Source organism: Acomys minous (assembly GCF_964271855.1).
Source record: "Acomys minous genome assembly, chromosome: 5".
Classification (NCBI taxonomy): domain Eukaryota; kingdom Metazoa; phylum Chordata; class Mammalia; order Rodentia; family Muridae; genus Acomys; species Acomys minous.
Window position 1 is genome coordinate 15,627,909 of NC_140494.1, and position 25,047 is coordinate 15,652,955.

General features: G+C 42.5%; 1 protein-coding gene across 1 annotated transcript in view; it reads right to left on the bottom strand.

Moving 5' to 3' along the window:
* ITGA8 (integrin subunit alpha 8) overlaps nt 1–25,047 on the bottom strand; it is a 175,697-nt gene that overhangs the window by 58,462 nt on the left and 92,188 nt on the right. The window contains 7 exon segments of the mRNA XM_084781250.1: nt 3,320–3,399; nt 8,293–8,385; nt 15,267–15,414; nt 16,914–16,981; nt 17,399–17,536; nt 18,932–19,086; nt 19,829–19,884. Of these exon segments, the coding sequence (XP_084637376.1) occupies nt 3,320–3,399; nt 8,293–8,385; nt 15,267–15,414; nt 16,914–16,981; nt 17,399–17,536; nt 18,932–19,086; nt 19,829–19,884 (738 nt within the window).

Sequence of the window (25,047 nt, forward strand, 5' to 3'; positions counted from 1 at the left end):
GGACTCAGCCCTACTAAGCTTGTAACAGAGCCAACAGGGACTTCCACAGCAAAGCTTAAAGCCCAGGTTCCAACCATCCAATTTCATTATTAGCACATCTGGGGTAAAGTGCTTATTTTTCCCTTTAAAAGGAAAGCATTCAAAAAGTCAACTGCTGAAAATAGTCTTTGAACTTGGGTTTAACATGAGGCTGTGAGAGGGTATTTTAATTAATCATGTGTATTTATTCATTCATTTATCTGTCCATATGTGAGTGTGCATGTGCCATAGCACGTGAGTAGAAGTCAGAGACGCTGGAGCAGTTGGTGCTCTCCTCTAAAACCATGTAGGTCCTGGGGAATTGAACTCGGATATCAGCCTTGGCAACAAGTATCTTAACCTGTGGAGCCATCTCCCCTAGCCATCTCTTCTGAAATCCAGCTAAAGCAATGGCTGGCACAGTATAGTCCTTGACTGTGTGATGAGAATGCTTCTTCACACTATGGTGGTGGTGGACACTTGCTTTGCATTCTGGCAGTGTTGACGAAGTCTCCTGGTACGGAAGGATCTGGCTTGAAATATAATTCAGATGCTTCCTGGACTTCTCTCCTGGAAGGAAACTTCCATCGCTAACACCACAGCTTCATGCAAACAAGCAATCCATCACCACTGTGGGTCCTGAGTTATTTATACCCTCCTCCTCCTAGTCCCACAGAAGGAATGTTGAATTCCCTTCTGTGACTATAACCCTTGTCACAAAGAAGGAATAACTGTCTTTCACTGTCTTGGTTCAATGTCATGTTCTTATTTCCTATTGTCTCCTGTTTCATGACATTCTTTCTATATTTTCTGACTTTTAGAATGCTAGTATAGACATTGCAATGCCATTTAACCTTTACTGAGAAAGCAACATCAAGGATGCTTACAAAGGCATGTGTATACGTGCAACTGTGTCCTGCTGTTCATGGTGGAGAGAGTCCCCCATAAAGAGCCAGGGTTTTGAGAAACCATTTGATGCAAAGATTTGGCAACATGAAATATTTTAAGTGTATTAATATATGAAGCTAACTTACCTTCTGACTTTAATTTGTAAGAACAGGCATTCATTGTGAATTGTATTATCGATACATGGAAAAGTCTAGTCTGTAGAGCACTTGATTTGATTTGACTTATTTTTTGTTTGAACACATTTAATTTGAATGCAAAGCCATTTCAGTGAATTCTTACATCTTTGGAGTTAGCCAGCAAAGTATACAGATAGACATCTTTCAAATACTTCAGTACTTTTATTTTTAAGAGAGTGTCTTCAAATTCTTTTATTTCTCAAGTATTTTGGGGAGTTTGATCCCTGATAGATATTCCAGGTTTTTTTCTGCATTTTTATGATTTTAAAAATGATGTTAGAATTGCTTTGAGCAAAAATGGAATATGATTATGACTTGTTCTTAGAAGAAGGTGAATGCTAACCAAATGGTCATTTCTGATTCCACCAGATTTTTAAAGTATGATCTGCCTGGTTGGATTCCAGGGAGGGTCATTTAGAACTCTACAGGGGATTCTGTCCCTTTGGCAATCAACAGTTTGCATCGATTATCTTATCAAAAAAATCAAGAGAAAGGAGGGAGAGGCAATGGGTGTGCTTGGTATCTTAGTCCTGGGTGGTTCTCCTAGATGAAGGGTATACATTGTTGTAGGTGACACAAGGCTTGATGAAGTATCAATGACCCCAGCAGTGATGAGGAAAAATAGACATCTAAGGTAACATCAAAGCCCCACTTTAAAATTTCCTCTCTTTAAGCTTGGTAATGTGCACTCTCAGGATTTTAAAAATGAGAGAATTGAGGGCCATGTGAACGTTTTGGGGGATATATGTTTTGGTGGATGTGAAAAATCAGTCTAATAATCTTTGGATCAAATAAAGAGTTATTACAGAAGAAGCAGTTCCATTTTTATGCCATTGTTAATGTGAATAAAAACATAAAGTCCTAGGATTCATCAGAAAGATACTTACATTCAAGAAGGAGCTAATTAAGGGAAGAAAAGAACATCCGAGCCACTTAGAAGACTTCCTTCCCTGGAGAGCTGGACCAAGCTTTGTTTGGGGGCAGGGAAGGGGGCAGTAACACATTTAGATTTAATCAGTTACATTTGTATGCTAAGGTTTATCTCAAGCCTTTTACTGATGTAGCTATTAAGAAAGTAATCTGCCATACAGGGTAATTATCATAAAGTCGATCACACTCTAATATGCCTTCATCTTATAAAGCATTAAGGTGACCTACACAGTATTTGAGAACTGAGTAATAGACACGGACTTTACAGCAAGGGTTCCATGTACCAGGCAAGACATAAATTATCATGGGAGGTACCCATGTGCCATCTATATCAGTGCTTTTAAAGCTTGTCAAATGCTTGACTACAAAAAAAAAAAAAAAGTCCATTTGACAGGGCATCTTGTTAGACAGATTTATATCTCTCTATGAGGAAGCGTTCATGTATAAGACATTATATCACATTATATATTAACTACATCATATTACATCCATTCCATTCCACTGCCTTTTCTTTTAATATGAGTCTAGAACTATTACACGGATTGCATTGAAGTTCATATCTGGGAAATTCCAGGCTGCATGCTTCATTTCTTTGTAGGTCTTTCTGTTCATGAAATACCTCTGGCCACAAAAGGGCAAGCAGAAGAAACAATGAAGGGGTGGGTGAGGTCATTGCCAGATCCTTAAACAGGTCACACATAGGCTAGATGGGCAGCTGTCTGCATGGCTCAGCGTTGGAGAGAAGGCTTGGTTCTCAAACACAGTTATATTTCCTGACCCACCACAGAATGGCCACTTTGACCATCCTTGGACTCAGTCCTCCCTGAACACATAGGGGATTTCAAGTTGCAAGATGTATTTTTTTTATTCAGATTTTGCCCCCAGAAATTAGCCTGCTGTCTGCTGAATGCATACAGTAACAGTAGGGTCAGTGCCTTATTGTATATAGTACAGTGTAGTATAGTGCTCTACAGGATAGCAAACAGCCCTGCGTCTGAAAGGAGGAAAAGTGGAGGTGAAGCAACAGGGCTGAGGAGCTGTTCAAGAAAAAAAAAATCTGCCTCTTTTACACCCTGGCTTATGTTATTTCATCTCTTTCAAAATGCAAAATAACAAAAAAGCTGGAATCATTCAGAATAATAAGGAAGGACAGGGGGCCACGAGAGTCTAGGTTCTAATTTTAGGAGAAATTTTGAAGTGCAAGCACTTAGCAGCAGGGAGTATATTTCACCTGCATCTTTTCATTTGCAAGTGATGATAACACCGTAGGCATTTAAAAGTCTAACCTTCTGATTTGGAGATCGAAGTTAATGCTCATGTTTGTTTTCTCAAGACGAGGAACAGCAAATCGGAGGCCCAGAGAAAACTAAAAGCAAAAAAACCAAGAACACACATGGGAAACAAAGGTATTCACAGGAGGACCCTTATAAGCAGTGTGACCATCTCTCTTCTGTAATTCCCCCATCCCTACTCCAGCCACCATCACAGACTTTATCTCCTGTTCCAGATATCCCCAGTGAGCCCAGAAGCCCCGGTTCAATACACTTTGGTGTTCTCTCTCTCTCTCTCTCTCTCTCTCTGTGTGTGTGTGTGTGTGTGTGTGTGTGTGTGTGTGTGTGTAACCTCTCTTCTGATGTTACCTCTCTGATGCAAAAACTCTCCCAACACAAATATATAAGGTATAAAGAGCTGTGGTGCTTCTGTTTGCTGGAGACAGGTGTAGCTGTAGAGATCACAGCTGCGATGTCAATGTAAGAATGTGGGTAGAACTTCTAACACAATGATGCTCAACCCAGAGCGAAGGCTACAGAGTTCTGGGTGTCACGTGTGTTAGCTATGGTTTGGGAAGTCCACACAGACAAACTTACTATATGTTTAAGAGCAGTGGAAGTGAACTGCAAGGAAATATTCCGGAAGACTGCTCTGTAGTCAGGTTAGGGTAGGGCTGTGTGGATTTCTTTGTTCTCTCTTTCCTAGAATGTAAAAACTGATCTTTGTATTTTTGTATCCTGAAAACAAATTTTTAAATGGGGAAAAGGAAGCCCATGGAGAATCAGGATGAGGAAGTGAAAACGATAGCTAACATATACACAATATTGCTATGTATATACACGATGGCGTTCCATGCTTTTCCGAGCTCTGCTCTGTGCCCTGTACACCTTATCTCAGGGAAACGCCAGTTCTCTGAGGTAGGGAGACTTCTGTTGAGATCCTCCAATCCAATAGCTGTCTGAGTATGAGAGCACCGGAACGCCCTGCTCCAGGGACAGAACAAACAACCGGCAGAGCTGGGATTTCAAACCCTGTAAGGCAGATCCCAGGAACAGTCCTCACAGCGACTGTGCCATGAGAACAAATCCAGAAACAACAACAACAACAACAACAATGCCGGCATTTCTAAGATTCAGCAGCAATGACCTACAATAATTTGTCATAATTAACTCCTTTTTCTCTTCCTCTTCTTCTTATATGTTTAGAATATGTGCATTAGCATCTTTGTGTGTGTATGTACATATATGTGCAGGTGCATGTGTATGCATATTTGGAAGCCAGAGGCTGATACTGGGTCTCTCTTACTTAGCTCCCCAGCTCCTCTTTATTTCTGTTTTAGTTTAGTTTCTCTCGCAGAACCTGCAGCCCCTGGGGTCTTTCTGTCTCCACCTCCTCAGCACTTGGTTTCATGCTTTTCTCAAAGCTCCTAGCTGGGGGAAAGCGCATGAGTCTTGAAAATGAAGCATGTGCAACACTTTAAACCCCAGTGAGAAACTACTTTTCAAACATGTCCATTTTTTGTTAGACCCCTGCATGTCCTCGTCTCTCATTGGAAGATTTTTCTTTTTTAATTTTTACTCTGTCTTGCTTTTTCTACTTCAAGAGATAGGAGGGGTAATGAACTGGCTGATGTCCTGACCAGAGGCAGGTATGTTTTCCTTCCTTATCCTCTGTCTCTATTACGACTCTCTTTCATACAGCCTGTGATGCTGCTAATATCAAGTGTCCCGTTGCATAGGAATGATGTGTTTTCATATTATCTTGTCAGGCACATTCGCTAAGTAGCAAGTATATAGTGGTTCACCAAGAAGGGTGTGATAAAAACTGTTGTGAGAACGAGAGTGTGTCCTTGTTTACACACGCAGTCATGACGTCTCCCTGTGCTGTCATTACCTAACAATCTATATAAAGTGCAGACAGAATAAGATATGACAATTTCCTATTGGTGAGAGTCACAGAAGGGCTGGAGAGATAATAGCCCCGGGGGTTAAAAGCCCTTGCTGCTCTTTCTCCTCTGCCCACCTTGAGAAGCAGTCCTACACTCGTGGCATATACTCTTTAACATACACACATACACATAAATTAAATAAAACAAATCTTTAAAATATTCGCACATATTAACTGAAAAGCTTTGAGCCCATATGGCTTGCTTATTTTTTTTTTTTAAAAATGCAAGTTATAAACTTTACTAGCATATAATACCTATTAATAGCACCATGGGAGCTACATGCAAACAACTTTTTAAAAATTAGAAGTCAGACTTCTGATTACTGAGTTGCCAAGTTTAAATTAAAATTCAAGTCACTTGAAAACTTTTTAAAAAAAAATATTAGGCCTGGGATAAATATTCCTGGTGTTTTATTTGTTTGTATTTTTTTTTAATACCAGGACTGCATTTCCATCTGCTACACTTGATGGACAGAGAGGTGTTTTTAAAGTGCAAAATGAAGAATCAAGTGAAACAACGTGTTTTATAACAAAACAGAACGCAATAAAATCCGATGTGTTTGAGGTCATTAAGGGGCAAGATAAGAAACTATTAGCTCTCTTCTCCTAGGGACCCAGAGATAAATGAGTCTAAACAATTTACTTGCCTGCCTTCTTGAGATTATTTGCTGGTAAATGTATTGATAGCTTCTCACATAAACAGTCATGGGTCAGACCACACTGCCATTTTCCCCCTTTTCTCAGTGTGGCACGGATGGGCAGCTTTCAGTCCTCGTTATTGCTGTCTAGACTCAATATTCTTTATACTGAGCGAGAATGACTGACTGTGTCCGTAGGTGCTGACAGTGATGCCCTCATATCTACCTGGTTTCTTCTTGTCTTTTAGGTAAATGTCTACATCATAACAAGTGGCAAAAAAAAAAAAAAAAAAAAAGCATTGCGAGTTTCTAACTAAAAGGGTTATAATGAGGACATGTTGCAACCTATCTTTCATATCTTCTTTTTAACGTCCCATCTGTTGCTCATTAGTTTTCATCTATGCTCTTTCCACAGCGTTGCAGAGCGGATAGGACACGGGCTTTTGTGGTCAGGCCTGGTTGCAATCCTGGTTCTGCCTTTTATCATCAGTGTGACTTCAGGCAATGTGTTTGGCTTTTCCAAGCCAGAGAGTGTCCTTCTCTAGCAAATAGGTAAAAATGCAGTAAGATAACATTAAAGCAGTATTCTCTAGTACTGGGCTTGGAACACAGAGGGCATTCGACCCATGGGAACTAACAGGGGTCTGTGGCAGAAATTTGCATTAAAATGTTTTCTTAAGTTAATTAAGTTTTTTATACAAGGAGTAAGTGTGCAATTCCACCTAGCCAAGTTTTTTTTTTAACACCCAAGACCACTACAATGCAATAGTGTAGAAGAGGAAACAGTTGTTTGACTGCACACAGCATCCTGAAGTATACATTGGAAAGAGGTATTATTTAACAAAAAAGTTATACATGTTCAATTAAGTTTGTGAAACATTAGGATAAAAGATTTATTTGTTAGAAGACTTATCAGCACCTTTGAAAGGAAAAAATCTAGACCCCTTCAGGGATGCCTAGGATAAGAAACCCCAAAGCGCCCTTTAAAGGATGGCCAAGGGGCATCACTGTTTAGAGTCCACCAGGGAAGTGTTCCCACACAAACCTAGGCAACTGTAAATTCTCACCTTGTTCTTTTCAAACAGGCCATTTCAGTGATGGCAGACACACTTCATTTTAAGTGGACAATTGCATAAGTTCTCTTCATTGCGATTTGATTGTGTAACTTCTCCAGATTTCGGAGCTTGATCCCTGACTTCAAAGTAGCTACTGTTATATTTATTATGGGGTGTTGCTGTTGAATACTTAAATTGTACATGGACCCAACAACTTTCTTGCCTCCGAGCTATACAGATTCAACTCCAATTCTCTCACAAGATCATTAATCAGCTTATTTTTCTTTCACTGCTATATTCCTTTGTATTTTTTCCAAATATTTTTATTTAAAATGTGTCTATTGATTGATTTGTTGATTTGTGTGTGTGTGCCTGATTCATTTGTTGATTTGTGTGTATGTGTGTGTGTGTGTGTGTGTGTGTGTGTGTGTGTGTGTGCCTGTCATGTATGTGTAAGTACTCATGGAGGCCTGAAGAGGGTGTTGGATCCTCCAGAGCTAGAGTTATAGGTTGCTTGTGAGCTGTTTGGGTGCTGGAAAAAGAGCCCGAATCCTCTGGGAGAAAGGAGCCCACACTCTTACTGTTGAGGCATCTCTCTAGCCTTATTTTCCCAACATAGACTTAGGAAAGATCATTTACAATCCAGAATCTGGTTATTTTAACATGAAAATATGGTCATATTCATCTAGGAGGCATATGGGCAAGAGTTTTCTTTGCTAATATATTTTAAAATGACCCCACCCCACCCTGACCCACCACTTTGACAGAGTGTTACACAGCCCAGGTTGGTCTTGAACTCACTGTAGCCTGGGCGTGATCCTGAATTTATGTCCCTCGTTCTGCCAACCCTTGAGTGCTGGCGTCTGAGGCCTGTGAATCCACTCCTTTTTGGTCTGCACAGTACTGGGATGGACCCTCCAGGGCTTTGTGTGTGATAGACAGACAGACATTCTACCGAGTGAGCTGCAGCCTGGGCCCTCCTAAGTAGCTTATTCTTAAGTGTTTGAACTTAATGTTGTTGCAGTTTTAAAAATCTACATTAGAATTAAAGGAAAATAATAAAAGGCAAGTATCCCAGATGCAAACGTTGTCACTGTCTTGCTGGGACCATGAGATGTCATGTGCAAAGTCTACCGAGAAAGCGTGTGACAGCACAGGTCTTTCTGTGGTTTTGACCCGCCATTATCACCCCGTATAGGTTAAAGCACTAAATCCCTCTGTGCCGGCAATTTCCTGCCCAATCTGGTTTAGCTGCTGTTTGCCGGGTGCTAATTGGGGAGTTTTCCACTAGTCCTCTGTAAAATTCAATTAGCGGGAGATCGGTGAGGACAGCTGGCTTTCTCTTACGTTTGTTCCAGTCACCATCGGGTTGCCTAGGTCACACACCACCATCCTCGTCACGTTTTCCATCTTGTACTCACAGCTCAGTGGCCTCAGTGCCTACAACGGGAAAAGAACAGAACGTTATTGTGGAGGTCAGGGGGCAGAACGAGCTACGTCCTGTGGCATGCAATGTGGGAGGCCTTCAGAGCTCCTCTTGATTTCAAACACCTGTGTCGGGGCACGCTGTACAAAGCTAGTGTGCTACCATTGACTCAAAGCCAAAAACCTGAGGGGGGAAAAGTACAAGTTACACTTTAGGAAGAATTGTGTCAATACATGTTTTGTTGAGGAATAAGAGACCCAAACAGTATTTATGTGAACATTTTGTACTTTCACTACCCCGGAAGGTTAAACTCAGAACATTAAAGTCAAAAAGCAATCAAATATGAACAAACAGATTCAGTCCTTACGTTAACACCACAGAAGTGAAATGACAAGGATGCAGGTTGATATTATGTCCCCGTGACCATTTGTAGGAGAATTGCCTTGAACCCAATTTCCTACATACCACAGAGGAATTTTAAGGTGATTCCATCAAATGTGTTTGATCTTTCAGACGTTTAAGCAATTTTAAAAAATTAACTGTTTAGCTTAACATACAAAGGAATGAGTTTTATTATGGTATTTTTTTTCTTTTTAAAAAAGTATTCGGGGGGTGTGTGTGTGTGTGTGTGTGTGTGTGTGTGTGTGTGCGCGCGCGCGCGTGTGCGTGTGTGTGCGTGCGTGTGTGTGTGTGTGTGTGTGTGTGTGTGTGTGTGTAAGCACACATATGTCTGAGTGACTTTGAAGGCCAGAAGAGGGTGTTGGATCCCTAGATGTGGAGTTACCGGCTTGATACTGCCACACCCTCTCAGCGCTCACTGAGACATTTTCATATCGATGTGCTATGCACATATTGCTTTCAGTAGTCCACACCTGTACTGCACCCCATGTCCTCTGATTCATATTTAGGATTTATGTTTAACTGCCTCTTCCTATCTACGCCCCTCTTGCTGTGTCCTATCCTGTCCAGTCTGAAGAGGCTCTTGTACTTCTCCAGATAACTATCAAGTTAGGCTGATGAGGACAGGAGCGAAGAGCTTTCTTTTTACAGCCTTCGGCCCCACCCAGGCTCACCCGTGTCTTCATGCTAAAGCCAGGAAACCCACCCTTCACTTTGCACCCCAATTCTCTCGCCATCTTTCAAAACCTGATGGTGTATTTGGTGACAACTTCTTACACCATTCCCTCATTTCACTGTAGGTCATTAAATGCCATCAAATGTGGCCTGCCACCTTCACCCCCTAAAGTAATATACGGTTGGCTTTCACAGGAGAGCACCCTTTGGGGAACTTCTGGGAAGTCAGTAGATGAAGGTTCTTTACTGTGATGATAATTTGTTCGTCTGTGAGTGTTTGTGGGATTTTACATGAGGAAATAATAAGAGGTTTTCGAGTGAAAATTTTAGAAACCTGTCCCTGGTCTCTTCTACTTTAGGGATACTGCCCTCCCCACCCCCAACTAAACCTTCACAAAACCAAAAACAAAACCAACACCCTCTAGTCTACAGGAGGAATTCTACAGTCAAGGCGTTGGAGACTGTAAGTGTGAGGAGGGCAGGGCCTCCGGAAGCTGTCTTGTGACAATGTCTGGAGTAGAGTTCGGCACAGAGCAGCAGAGCAGGGCAGAAGCAGATCTCACGTTGTCTCCGAAGGAGGTGACTACAAGGAGATGCTCACGCTGAGCCTCCCCAGGTAGACGTGCACACTGAGAGTGAGCTGAGTGGCAGATACCAGGAGGTAGCATTTAGCACAGGCTCTTTACAAATATTCTGCAGAGGGCATGCTAGTTATCATGAAGGAGAGAGACAGCATCTTTGCAAAGCTAGTATCTCTTTACTAGATGGCAGGTTTATCAGGTACTCACTTGTAGAACTGGAGAGTAAGAGTAAATCGAACAGAGATGTTTCACACTGTGACTCTTACTCATGAAAGCAAGACGAAATGAAAAAGCACCTGAAAGTGTCCGTGTTTCCTTGACTGTCACTCAGGGATTTGATTTCTATGGTTAATAAATTTGATGTGCACTTTAAATATTTTTAAATTAAAAAACATTTTATTTTATGAGTTATGAGTATTTTGCCTATAGGTATGTTTGTGCCCTGCATGCATGGTGCCCAAGAAGGCAGAAGAAGGCACTGGATCCCTCTGGAACCGCAATTATGGACAGTGTCAAGCTAACACGTAGGTGCTAGGAACTGAACCCAGGTCCTCAGCTCTTAACTGCTGAGCTATCTTACCAGCTCCCATGTGTACAGTCTCCCAGCTTTCTGCAAATAGTTCTTTGACATCATTGAAACATTTCTTCCTACATCTCCTCCACCCTCTTAAAAAATCTTTATTTCCTCTCTCAGATGAAAAATGAAACCAATTGTTTTTCTAGACATTTCTAGATTCTTTTTTCTCAGTGGTTCCAGGGACATTTTTGTGCTGATCCATTTATAGCCCTTAGAGCATTATTCACTCCTTTATTCAGTTACTGAAAATATTTGTCTTGGGCCTGCAACTTACCAGATAAACAAGACCCCATGTCCTTATTGAATTTCTAATTGTTATAATAATTCTAACAGGTGAGTGGTAGCAAGCAGTGGAAACGGAATTACAGATGAGATTCTGTGATTTTTTTTAATTTAGAAAGTAGATAGGATTCAAGGACTATAAGCACACATGGTTACACAATCAGAGGGGACCTTCTGGAGAAGGTGGCATCTAAGCTGACAGGGACAGGACATGCCAGTGGTTTAGAGTGGTACCAGACCACAGCACCTGCACATAAGTGCTGGCAGTCTTCATTACTAGCCACCTGCAGTTATTAGCAGATCTTAGTTAGCGTGACAATCTGAAGGGTAAATAGTTAACTCCTTTCCGTCTTCACTTAAACCTCCCCCAGAACCTTACTTTTGTCATGTGCACAACTCCACCTCACTCTCCTACATCCACACGTAGGAGCTCCACACACTGGATGGAAGAAGGTGACCTTACAGAGCTCCCGTGTTGGGGAGAAGAGCGAGATGGAGGGATGAATTGAACAGATATTCTCTCCAGCTGGAGTTTGAGGCTGCAGGGAGAAGGAAGGCCATGGAGGCTGAGGCCTCTGAAGGGCCTGGCTGGCTCTCACCCAGAACACAGTGGAGCGCTCATGAAGGCTTCAAGACAAACTAAGGGCAGAGTCAGACTCCTTTGTTAGGAAGATGCTGTCTGTGCAGCAAGGAGGCTGGAGCAGGAGAGGGGGAGGGGGAGGGGGACGAGGAGGCTGGGGGTGGGGGAGAGAGGGAAGAGGAGGCTTGGGGGGAGGGGGAGATGGAAGAGGAGGTAGGTAATTTAGTGGTCTGAGTCATGTCAGCCCGGAGGAAGGCAGTGGCACTTTTAGTACTTTGAGAGAAGGATGAAAATAGGGCAGACTTTGGCTTGGTTTTAAGCTGTAGATACCACGCTCTGTTACAGAAAGTGCAAGGGAGAAGCCATGTGGATGGAGGAGAGTGAGGTGGAGTTGTGGACATGGCAAAAGTAAGGTTTTGGGGGGAGGTTTAAGTGAGGATGTAAAGGAGTTAACTACAACAGCCAAAGCCACGGACACACAGCAGGAGAGTGTCCAGGGAGGGGAGAAGAAATACAGAATTAAGGTTTGCAGGGATGCAAAAGTTCATCTGGGCACAATGACAAGTTCTGGAATTCGATGGTAGTGATGGTTATAAAACCATCTGTGTGTGCTGCTGCTGCTGCTGCTGCTGATGGTATTTTCACACTTAAACATGGCTAAACTGGGCCCCGGAGATGGCTTGGTGCATCACAGTGCTTGCTGCACAAACAAGATGACCTGAGTTTGGGTTCCCAGCATCCACATAAAAGGAAGGCATGGCAGCATGTGTTTGCAATCCCAGCACTGGGAGGTGAAGACAGGTGGATCTGAGAGGCCAGTTAGTCTAGCCAATAGCTAGATGCAGGTTTAATGACAGAAATTGCCTACAGAAATTAGGGGGTAAAGAAGTGGCTGAAGAAAGCAACTTGATATTGACCTCTGACACCCACCCCACACCAGCATATAATGCACATGGTACATATACCACACACCTGTATTAGGGGGAATGCATGTGCACACATATGCACACATGCATAACTCACACACACATGCACACACACACACATACACACACACACACACACACACACACACACACACACACACACTGGTTAAAGTGGTAGGTTTGATTATATATGTAAACTACAATAACAGTGTTTTTAAACAGGCTAGATAGGCATTTCAAATCCAGTTACCTAGAAGATGGTAGTTTTCCTAAGAGATAGCACCAAAACTTATTATCAGATAATACCTGTGATATTTCCTCATGAGACAAACCTATTATATGAGAAAATTTCTATTCTGAGTGTATATTTAGAAGTCCAGAAACCTCAAACTACTTCAAAAACAAATGGAGAAACCGATTCAGTTTCATCCTGTCAGATGTAAAGATGACTAAAGCCCCTGCCGGAGGGAGGTGACAGAGGTTTAAAAGGGTGCTTTCCTGCTCAGCTGAGGTGCCCTGCCCTATACAATATTTACAGCCAAAGAGAGAGCGATACGCCTCTCTGGTGTTTTCTATTCACCAGAGTAAACAGGAAACTGGATGTTCTGGTAAAAAGAACATTCTAAAAGAGATGCTTTAAACAAAACAAAGTCAGGGTGATGCGTGGGGGACGAACACAAAAATATGAGGGGAGCCCAGGAATGTTTTTCTAAACTACACATTTAAGTTATATATTCATAGTTGTTTATATATCATTTGCATGTGAACATTTGTAGGTGATATTTTCCTTCTTTCCCTTTTTTAATGGACTTATTTTTTAGCTGTCTGTGTATGTAAGCATGTGCATACACATGCATGCATGCTTGCGCACATGTGTGTGGAAGCCAGAAGAGGCTGTCAGATCACCTGGAGCTGGAGTTACCAGTGGCTGTGAGCTGCTTAGTGGGGTTGTGGGCGTGCGAACCCCAGTCATCTGTAAGAACAGTTAGTGTGCTTAGCCGCGGAGCCCTTCGGCCTTTCTTCTCTTTTGTTCCTCTTGCTTGCAGAGGTTTTATTACAAGATGGCATTTTTGATTGACAACCCACCATGGAGATGTTGGGTGACTGCTGTACTTAACCTCTGTTTATTATACGCTGAAATAACTTTAAAAGACGAACAAGTGTAAAGTACCATAACTAAAGGAAAGAGAAAAATGGGAAGATTTTTTTTTTATTATTCCTTGGAGAAGTTAGAATCCCAGCTGATGCTAATACTTGCAGTGGAGGAGAGAAAATGTCATGGTAACTACAAAAGAGCAAGGAGATTTTTCCTCTGGTTGTCCTCCCTGCCAACAAGGATGGGCTTGAAAACTTCTGCATCACTGTTTTAAATCCCTACTGATGTGTAATCGACAAGTACCCAACTTGATAAGTGTCAGTATTTTTTAATCCCTTTCTTCAATAGAAATGCCTAATGGTTTTAAGTTTCAAAGATACTCAATTGCTGTTTGGATCAATTATTTAAATTTTTAATTGAGAAAACAAGAATGCATAAGGCTAAAAATGTAAATAGAAAATTTTGACCCCTGCTTTTTTCTTTTTCCTTTCCTTTTTTCATTCATTTCTTCTCTTCCTCTCCCCCTCCTGTCTCCCTTTCTTTCTCCTTCACCTTTCCCTCTCTCCCTCTCTCTCTCCCCTCCTCTCTCTCTGTCCTTCCTTCTTTCTTTCAACAAGGTCTCTCTCTATATATCTAGGCTAGCCTTGAGCTTGTGCTCATCCTGTTGCTCCCTCCCAAGTGCTAGGACTGCAGGGATAAGCCTCCACACCAGGCTCTTTCTACAAGTTTTTAAAGGCTCTCACAATGACAGTGTCACATCAGACTGATCACTTTCCATAACATAGTTCAGTCACTAGATGGTGAAAGCCCATTAGAAAATGTGGTCTTGAGAAAGTGGCAGACACATAATAAATTATAGCTAAATAAACCCCTCAGCAAGGATTTATGGAGTGCCTGTGCTAGTCCTATGCCTGCAGAAGACTGTAAGACTTAGTCCTGCCCTTAATTGAATGTCCCAGATATTTCTGAAATGGAGAAACTGTCAATCTACCAAGCATTTATAATGATAATTTTCTTTGCTTGCTTATTTGTTTTGGTCTTTTTAGTTAGTTTTGATATGAGGCTCAGGCAGATCTTCAACACATGGAACCATTTGCCCCAGCCTCCCGGCTGCTAGGATTACACATGTGCCCCACTGACCTATTTAGAATATTTTATTTTTTAAATTTTCCTAGAAAAAAATATTAAGAATACTACAGGTTCCCAGGACACACTGAATGGGAAGAAACAAGTTCTGGCAATGATCAGGAAGGCCATAAATAGCAATGGTACCTTTGCAATAAACAGTGACATGAAGACTGGCACACCAGGAAGAAACACGGCCTTCTCTGCTCACAGTCCCAAAAATGCGGACTAAGAAGAAAGATAAATGGGCTTGTTTCCTTTGCAGTTCCTGTCCAGGCCGTTATCAGTGCTCAGCAGGTCTGCTTGGCTCTTCTTCCATCACAAGTAATAAAAACCAGGCCTCCTGTGATCTGCTTGGAACTGAAAGGATCTCAAAACATGGCTTGCAAAGGCAGCGAGGAGAGGGAGGTTAGCTGAGAAATAGGTTGTCTGCCTCCTAGGCTGGTTTTATCTCTGCCTTGCTTCAGCTCCCGGTCTTGGGCCAACTTATCATTGCAGTCTGTCAGAGGGAGATGTTCTTACTTCCTAGCCCATCTCCTCCCTGGCTCATTGTTATTGTGAGGTGACAGAGGAAGGCACCATTGTGATATCTTTTGGAAAGAAAGACTCAGCCTTGTTGGTCAGCCTGAACACATCCTTGGATTCGAGCCTTACCTTGTTGTTGCGCTCAATCCCAACATAGTCCGCTTCTTCCGGGATCATAACGAGGAGTTCAGCTTCATAGGCTCCTTCTCCTTCATTCCTCGCATTTATTATGAGCATAAGGTGATTTTCATCGCCAATAATTATCTGATGTTTGTCTCTAAAAATTCGGTTTGAAAAAAAAAAGAATGATTGTGCAACGCTACATAGCAACAGGCTTCATGAATATTCTATTTAAGAAATTTAAATAATGTGTGCATGTGATCTAAGCACTAGGGTAGGAGAACTGGAAGTCTGAGACCATCCTGCACAACTGAAATATATATATATATGTATCTCAAGAGTCTATCTCAAAACAAACAAACAAACAGACCAAGAGAAATACTGATTTAGCAGAAAAGAGAAACGGAAAATGGTAAAGGCAGGGCTAGGGCTGAGAAAGCAGATAGATGTAGGGGAGATTTAAGAGAACAATTTTTGAATGGGGAAGGTGGGAGAATGTTCGACGGTGTGCAAGCAACTGTGAACAATTTGTTCTAAAAAGTAAAACCAATACATATCATTTGTGGATGCCAGTGTTGTGTCTTCCCACTGGGACCAGTTTGAAGCTACCAGCACACTGAGTGGTTGGCTAGCTCAATTCCTGCCAACTTAACATTTGACTTCAGAGTCAGAATGAAGAGCCTCCGGCTCCTTCATGTCACTGAGAGCACACATGAGGGAGAGAGTGAGCTGCAGGGAAAGAGAGAGAAAGAGAACTCGTTTAGACAGTCTCAGCAGCGAGGATGCTAAGAGGGAAAAGCAGGCAGGCGAAACAAGATCTCCAATGGCCGATAGAGGGTTTTGAAGTATTTTAAGGAAATTTCGTTCGCTTTGAACTCCAAATGAAACCAATATTTAGAAATGCCTCTTCCACTTTTGACCCCTCCTCAAAGCTATTGCTTTTGACGCTTAGTAAATTATGAACGTTGGGGGCAAGTCCCCCTGAGAGATTAGCAGGCAGATGGCAAACGGTTCAGGAGTTCCTGGGTGAGAAGGGTACGGTCCTGCTTTTCCACCCAGGGATGTCTCACCCCATACTCCTATTTCTTTCCACAACACAACAGTGCAATTACCAGCTCCAGAGTCAGGGCTCGCCATGACTGGCAACTGTGGAGCCCTTTGATTCTCATTTGACTTTCTGACACCTTCTGCTTGACCCCCCGGTGTGTCTTTTAAGTCCTCCCCCACCCCCCCAGTAAATTAAAATTAATTTTGTTTTGACAGTTTTAAGGAGGTCTTTGAGTCATGGGGTGCTGAAAAAACAAGTTTGGTTAAGGTGTGGACTGAACCCTTTCTCACTTGCCTGAGGTAAGTAAATATAACTTGAGCCACACACCACGCATGGGGTTTACTTTCAACAAAAACACTTTCGGCCTCCAACTCTTGCTGAAAGATGAAATGGCTCGGGGCAAGATCTCAGGGTGTGTCACTTGACACCAGTGACAGAAGACTGACCAGATCAGAGGCAAATCTGAAGTGTAGCCACACTCAAGAATTTCACTCACCACCACCCTCTCGGCCCGATTTCTTGCAAGAATATACTTTCTCAAAAGAAGCTTAACGTAAACACCCACGGACCACCTGGTGTGATGCACACATTTATTTATTCAAACTTACGGTCTAGCCAACAGCTTCAAGTCAGGGATGCAGAGATTGTCTTCTCCACAGTCCACCAGGATGCGAGCCTGTGTTGAGCAAGGGAAGCATCAGAAGGAATCTGAGAAAGCTCAGGTCACACCCTTCCTCTTGAAGAGCCTAAAGGATTCTATCAACTAAGTGGAAGCAGGGGTGTACCCAACGCCACGTGCTGTGACATAACGTGACTTGTTGATAGAGGCTTATTTTATGGCCATTCCCAGTTGGTTCTGCAATTTCTGCAGATGGTGCTAGCTGGCACCGCTGTGAGGACTGCATTGCTTCCATTACTGGTACATTTGAACAAATCAATTCTTAGGTGCATAAGGAACACATCCTTAATGCTGTTTGCCTCTGTGCACAGATGGAAACAAGAGGGGCTAAGCTTTCATCTTCCGGTCACGGGAACAAGTCTCTCCAGAGAATGGTAGAGAAAATGCCTTCAGACATTTGCATCGTGGACTCACCTGCTCAGTGACTGCATTGTCCCTGTAGTAGTTCAAAATTGGTTTCACCTCCAGGCCGTCTTTAAAGGTGGAATCATCCAAACTGTAGTTCAGGCTAATGTTGATTGGAGATAATTTATCTCGGAATTCAGTTTCGTCCTAGGAAAAATAATCACCTACTCAGGTCGACAAAATAAAGGCAAGATGTTAGTCTGTGCCGAACAGGCAACGCCGGACTCTCAGTCTGGGGTGGTGAATGACAGCATTCGCTGCGGCAGGCGGGACTGGGTGCTAATGTAGCTGATCTGCAGTGGCTGGCATAATTAAGTTATGTCCAGGGATGAAATCCCCTGGAGCCATGGCCTCCCCGTGACACTCTAGAGCACCAGTTCTCAGCCTGTGAGGTGGAAACACCTTCAGGGGGTGCAGCGACCCTTTCTCAGGGGTCACATATCAGATACCCTGCACATCCAACATTTACGTTATGATTCAAAGCAGTAGCAAAATTATAGTTAAGTAGCAGTGAAAATAATTGTATGGTTGGAGGTCACCACAACATGAGGAACTGTATCAAAGGGTCGCAGCACCAGGAAGGTTGAGAACCACTGCTCCAGAGGCCCCTCAGACCTGCAATGGCTGACACAGAATCGGTTACCAAGTAAAACATCGCAGTTATATATCATACATGCCAGAGAACATCATGAAGTTGCCAGGTGGTCCTCTTAGGCTCAGAGGAAGAAAGCATGTAGCTTCTCTTTTCCCTTTGTTATTTTTTTTATGTTGTTTATGAACTTCAAAATACCTTCAGCATATTTGAAGATTCCTTGGGTAAAGAAACAGAAGTTCCCCCCCCCCCCCCGCCTCCGCCCAATGGTGAGAAGAGAGTAGGAAGCGCTAAGTGTCCTGTCCTTGATTTGTGCCAGTCAAGGCCATATTAGTTGGGGGTGGGAACGGTGTGTGTGTGATGTGCCTGGTTTCTCATTCTCAAGTGTAGTCGTCCTCTAGTGAGGACTTTTGATCCTCACTACTGGCAGCATGGTGGTGGATAGTAGGGTTCCAGATATTTTTGAATTTTAAATTTCATGAGGATTTGTGAAGCCACATCACCTTTATAAGCACAGTTACAAATTGGCTTTTAATGAAAGTTTGCTTGTCTAAATGCTTTTCCTAGCCATCTGTGAATGCGTCTTGATAAAAATCTAACAGGAGGTATATAGGATAAAAGGAAGTCAAATCAAATAAATCATGCTGGACTTTTATGTATGAGGAAGGGGAAGCAGTTAAAAACGAAAACCACCCGACTTAAGTGCTGTTAGCGAGATTTTGTCCAAAACAAAAAAGAAGCCTTAGAAATTAAGAGCAACAAATCATTGGGTTGGTCGAAGCTGAGGTCAGGAAGAAAATGCTCCACCTTACACTAGAGTCTCCTCCCAGGAAAATGAGAATAAACAGACAGGGATGTCTGTGGCAAAGCATGATGGGTAACTAGTTAGAAACACTGGAAATTTGCCTTTGAAGGTGAGAAGCCCCAAAGGTGGTCCCTAGCAAACTTACGCGAAGGTAAACCATAAAATCCTGGCAGTGGAGGGATTTCTGCCGCTCCACCACAAAGGGGAAGATGAGATGGGGCTGATGGTTGTGGAGGAAGAGTGTCCGCTTGATGGCACCTTTTTGCTTCAGGAAATCTAACTGCACCTCCGCCCTCAGGGCTAAAGGACAGACAGAAGGTAAACAAAGTCACAGGAGGAAAAGCATTGGGCAGACATAGTGCTGTCAGGGGAAGGGACACATTTCAAGATGCTTATTCAGGAAACCTTTTTCTTTTTATAGTTGGATCAAACAACACATAAGCTTATGTATTAAAAAAAAACACCCCAATATCTAATTGTTTTGTGGCTTTGCATGCATGTGTAGTGTACTGTGTGCCCATTGTGTGTGTGTCTGTATGTGTGCAAGTGAGAACCAGATGTTGACACCAAGTGTCTTACTGACCCTCCCCCCCCAATATGTTTTGAGGCAGGGTCTCTCCCTTGGCCTGGAGCTCACCAGTTTGGCTGGGGTGAGTGGCCAGTGAGATCCAGGGAGGGCCTATCTCTATTCTCACAGAGATCACAGAGGCATCTGTAACATTTGGCTTCTATATGGGCCTGAAGATCAGAATGCAGGTCCTGGGCTTGCATTTCAAGAGCTGCCCAGCCAAGCTGACTCCCCAGCCCATATTTTGTAACAATAGAACTAAATACAGCATGACCACTTTTCCCAACCATTATGTTTTTTGACAGCTAACACCCATAATTAAAGTAATAGTATTTAGAAAGTTGGGTTTTTTTTTTAATGTAGAATAGAAACATGAGTTTTAGATAAAGGGCTCTTTAGCTTTCTGTTGTCTGTGCAGAGAAGCACGTCATTTTTGCTTTACACAGGATAGCATAAAAATGAAAATATGCTCACCTATCGTATTTGAAATGCTCTGGCCTGCTATAGATGCACAGACTCTTAAAGAAAAGCTGTGGGGAAACAGTCGTCAGTAATTTATGGGTTAGTAAAGTTCTGAATTCAAGTAGGCCCCTCCCTTCCCCTCCTTCCAGGTAAAATAAACACATGGTTTCTCTCTGTACTCAACATTATATATACATACAATGTGCACACATGTACACACACACACACACACACACACACACACACTTCTACCAGCTTCACACAATACTAGTACAATTGACACAGGTGGCATTGCATGGGAAAGCAAATACTTGAAAACAATTGCTAGACATTTAGTCAAGTGATTAATTAATATCCTACTGTCTTTAAGCAATAAATACGTATGAATATCCTCATTGTGTGATGGACAAAAAAACTGGGCAACACGGTGGTGGGAATGCTACAGAAAAGCCTGGAGAACAGCAAAACCACAGCTCTAGTTGAGGCACTGGAAGATTTTCAGTGTGGCTGGAGAGATCCCAGCAAGGTGAGGAGGTCAGCTGGTTTGGTTGGTGAGTGAGGAACAGACCTTTGAAGTTATGGGAAGGTGTGTGGGTTTCATCTTAGGCGTGGAGCCGCTAACACCCATCAGGCACTCTGCTGGGAGGAGACAGAACTTGGTACCTTGCACAGAGTGAGGTGACTGAACGATAGAGGTGGAGGGGACACAGAGGGGTGGGGCAGGGAGAAAGAAAGTTAAAGCATCTCACTCAAGCTAGGTGTGCCCAGGGGTGTGGACTAAAAGACGGTGACAACTGATTGGAAGACGCTTTGCCAATTTGCCTTCAGCATGCATCAACCGCTACCTAAGAAATGTTTGTGGTAATTGTCCCATAACTTGAACTCGCCCTGGTCTGTGGCCACCAGACTGCATGAGAAATAGCCACTTGTCTCTGCCCGGTGTTACCGAATATTCTTACCCCCACTCCTGAAATAGTGTACCAGTCATGACAGGGCACATCACTAAGAAAGTACAGGTGTAGGAGAATAGATGACTTAGTGTCAGCCTTAAGAGATTTTACTAATACAATTCTAGTATGATTTGAATATTTCTAGGGAATTCAAGAGAAGCAAATACTCCCCAATCATGCTCTAATTAGATGTCAGCTTCCTGTGCCAAACGTAACAAAAATGTGTCACATCTGGGATTCATCTATCTCTGTGACCCCAGTCAATGTCCCTTCAGGGTAAGTAATTCGCCACGCACTGTTTGGCCAGAAGTTTCCTGAGATGTCTGTGCTATTATAAGTGTTTATTTATGCCACTTCCCCAGAGAAGTCACCAACTCAATCCCACTTCTCCTCCAATTAGAATTATTTAAGGAAGGTGGGTAGGTAAGTAAATCTTGAAATTTTCTGGCAGTCCTGGCCTCCCAAACTGGATTGTTTTTTCCACGCATGCCCAGTGTTTCCATAAGCACTTGGCGTGTGTTACCATGATCCACTGGCCTATGACTTACTCACGATTCCTCAGTTGAGACAAAGGTTTGGCAAAATGAATTCCCGTGTGTGATGAAATTATCAACATATAAAATTAAATCGGATTTAGATGCAGTAATTGCTTCATACAACATGAAGCAGTGTACTTTCCCAAAGGGGTGAGTTACCGCTGTGACAAGGCGTGCTATCGTTCATGAGAGAGAATCTGATAAATGCTGTCAGCTGAAAGATTTACTCTTAGTTTATAAATGATGCCAGAGTACATCTATATTTCTTTCATAGTTCTCCCTTTCTGTTACTTCAATATCATTAACAGTTGGATGACTTTAAGTTTTTCCATTCAAATTTAATATAACTGCTATAGCCTGCCGAATGATTGATGGTAGCGTTCTGACCTGGACTCAGCAGGTTAAAGATGGCTTTAGCTGAAAGGTCTTTTCAAAGAGGCTGTTTTTTTTTCATAATTCTGTTCAAAACTAAAATGAAAATTCCAAAATTGTACAGTCATGGCTGAGTATATTCATTCTAAATACAGAAAATGTTTATTATCTGTATCCACAGATGTATCATGAATTTGTTTTTTTTTAATTTTTTAAATTAACTTATTCTTGTTACATCTCAATGGTTATCCCATGCCTTGTATCCTCCCCTTCTTCCCTCCCTCCCATTTTCCCCTTATTCCCCTCCCCTATGACTGTTCCTGAGGGGGATTACCTCCCCCTGTATATGCTCATAGGGTATCAAGTCTCTTCTCGGTAACCTGGGCTGGTTAAAGGCTAGGCTCACAACCATAAGTATCATGAATTTGATACCAAAGAACCAGGTCCACTTTCAGGTTGATACATAATTATGAATTGTGTCAGACCAAGCCATGAAATATGACTTAGTTTGAAATATAATTTCAAAGTCTGATTTATGTTCAAATTCAGTAAAGCCTTTTAGTCTGTAGATTTTTTTTATTGGAAAAATAAAACAAAGCCAAACAAAAGCTACATGAAATCAACTGCAAGCTCTCATTGTGTAGATCTAAATGAGAGTATTGGCAGGCAGGTGGGCAGGCAGGTGGGCAACCAGGTGGGCAGCCAGATGGGCAGGCAGGTGGGCAGGCAGGTGGGCAGCCAGGTGGGAAGGCAGGTGGGCAGGCAGGTGGGCAGCCAGGTGGGAAGGCTGGCCACAACATGATCCTCACACTAGTTGCCCTCCATGAACCAGTAAACAATGAGCTTGTAGTGGAAGCCTGTTTGTGGTTATGTGTGATGAGAAAAATGAAATAAATGTAAAGTGTGATTTTAAAACACGAGCCAGGTTGGGGAGATGCTCACTTGGGCCAGGCTTGTTGCAGAAACACAAGGATTTAGATTTGGATGGCCAGCCTCCAAGTGAATCCCCTAGGCCAACTGCAGCCATTCCAGTGCTGGGGTGGAGGTGAGGGAGAGGTGCAGAGGCGGAGGACTCAACATGGGGATCGTGACCCCTTCAGGGGGTCGGATGATTCTTTCACAGGGGTCAGATATCAGATGTCCTGCATATTAGATATTTACTTTATGATTCATAATGGTAGTAAAATTACAGTTATGAAGTAGCAACAAAAACAGTTTTAGGTTCATGGTCTCCACAATGTAAGGAACTACATTACAGGGTCTCAGCATTAGGAAGTGTAGGAACATTGTTCTAGGGCATAAGCCTAAGTGGTGAGATTGGGGTCAGTGAGAGACCATATCTCAAAACTAAGATGGAGCCTGATTAAGGAAGATAGCTGATATCAGCCTGCGGCCTCCATACATCTGTGTGCGCACACTCACATGCATATGTGCACACATATAGTGATACATACACCATACAAACACCACATACGTGCACAAAATAACAAAGTGCAAAGCAAGCAATCACTAACTAATTTATTTATTATTGTGTATACATGTATACATGTTCTCTCTCTCTCTCTCTCTCTCTCTCTCTCTCTCTCTCTCTCTCTCTCTCTGTGTGTGTGTGTGTGTGTGTGTGTGTGTGTGTGTGTTGGGGAGCACACATCCACAGAGCTCATGTGGAGATGAGAGGACAATTTTATAGAACTAGTTTTCCTTCCACCTTTACTCAGGTTCTGGGGACTGAAGTCAGGGCCTAAGGCATTTGTGGCAATTGCCTTTACCATCTCATTGGTCCAATTATTAACAATTCAACTCCATTTAAACTATGAGAAGTATCTGATTTTATATGATGTCATTCATATCTGAAATTTTTCTCCTTTTTCAGATTAGAGAAGTAGTTTGTTTTATATTTATAAAATACAAAATAATAGTAGTTTTTCTCACTAGTATCCAATTGTCTTAATATTTATTATGCTGAATTTCACTTCTTTTTTTCCTAATGGAGCAATGCCAACAGCAGATATTTTATAAATCCAGACAGTTGACTGAATGACACAGAATGCCACATGGAAGGAAGTGAGGAGTGATTTCTGAGTGGAGTTTGCGAAAGGGTTCATCTGCAGTGCAAGCTGATGTCAAGTCAAGCCAGTGCCACTGCAAAGATGCCTTTCAAGCACTTTGGGTAAATTATGCATAAAACGTTTGACATGAGTCAGCTGTTTGCTTCCTGTCTTCTGTCTGGTTGCTTGGACTTGGGTCCTGAGGATAGGACCCAGGGTACTCTACCACTGAGACACACCCTCACCCCCCAACTTTGTGTCTCAATATTCTGGGACACATGAAAACCTTTGCACTTGGAAACGAAGTGTCTTTCAGAAACGGATACAATAGAATGAAGTAACAGTCGCGTGATAAGATTAAATAGCAGTGGTATAAGCTGTCCACAGAAAAAATTACATTTTATCTTAGTACCATGACTCCAGGGAATAAGAGAAGGGCTGGCCAAACGAAAGGCCGTTGATGGCCGCTGGGATGAAAGTAGCTTTTCCTCCCCAGTGTCGACACTGGTGGGTTCCCAGTGCCCTAGCAGATGACCCGCTCCATGGCCCGCATTGACTCCATGGGTTAAATAAAGAAATAACCACAAGAGAGGTGCATGAAGCTGTGGGGCAGGTATGATGAGGGACCCGGAGGGGATTAGGGACAGAGTAGGGATGGACAAGATCAAGGTACATTCTATACACGCATGAAATTTTTCAAAGACTTAAAAAAATGTATTTTCCCCCTGAACAGAAGTAAAAAGCCCTATATTAAAACAAAACAAAACTAAAAAATCCAATCTCTTTTTTAAATCCATAAAACTAAAATTATTAGGAAGAAAATCATTTATTTCAAAATAAACACATCCTGTGCTGGAGTGTTGCCATCCTGCTTAAGAGAACGCAGTGTGGAAACCCGGGGCTTTGCAAGTGTGAACAGAGGGCTCCTAGGAGAACATTAGCGTCTCGGTGCTCACAGCCAAGTAGCACTCACAGTTCATTTAGTGTTCGTTTAATCACACCAGGCGATAGGAAAATGCTGGCTCCTTCGCGTATTCTCTCAGGTCAGGTTTTCATTATGCTATTTTATGCTTTAAAAACCATTTTAAAATGTGCTCAAGGCATTTCCCAACTACTTTCAAAGGCAGTTAAAGAAGAGGACTGGCCTTCCCACACCAGAAACCCCTTATAACAGGATGTTTTCCAAAGAATTCCTCAGGATCCTGGAACTCTCTAACCTCCATCCCGCTAAGCTTTGACTCCCATAGGAACTCCTGTCAACAGGCCATCAGCAACATGCTACAACTGGCTGGAGAAACTTCCCAGAGTCAATGCTGGCTGTTTCT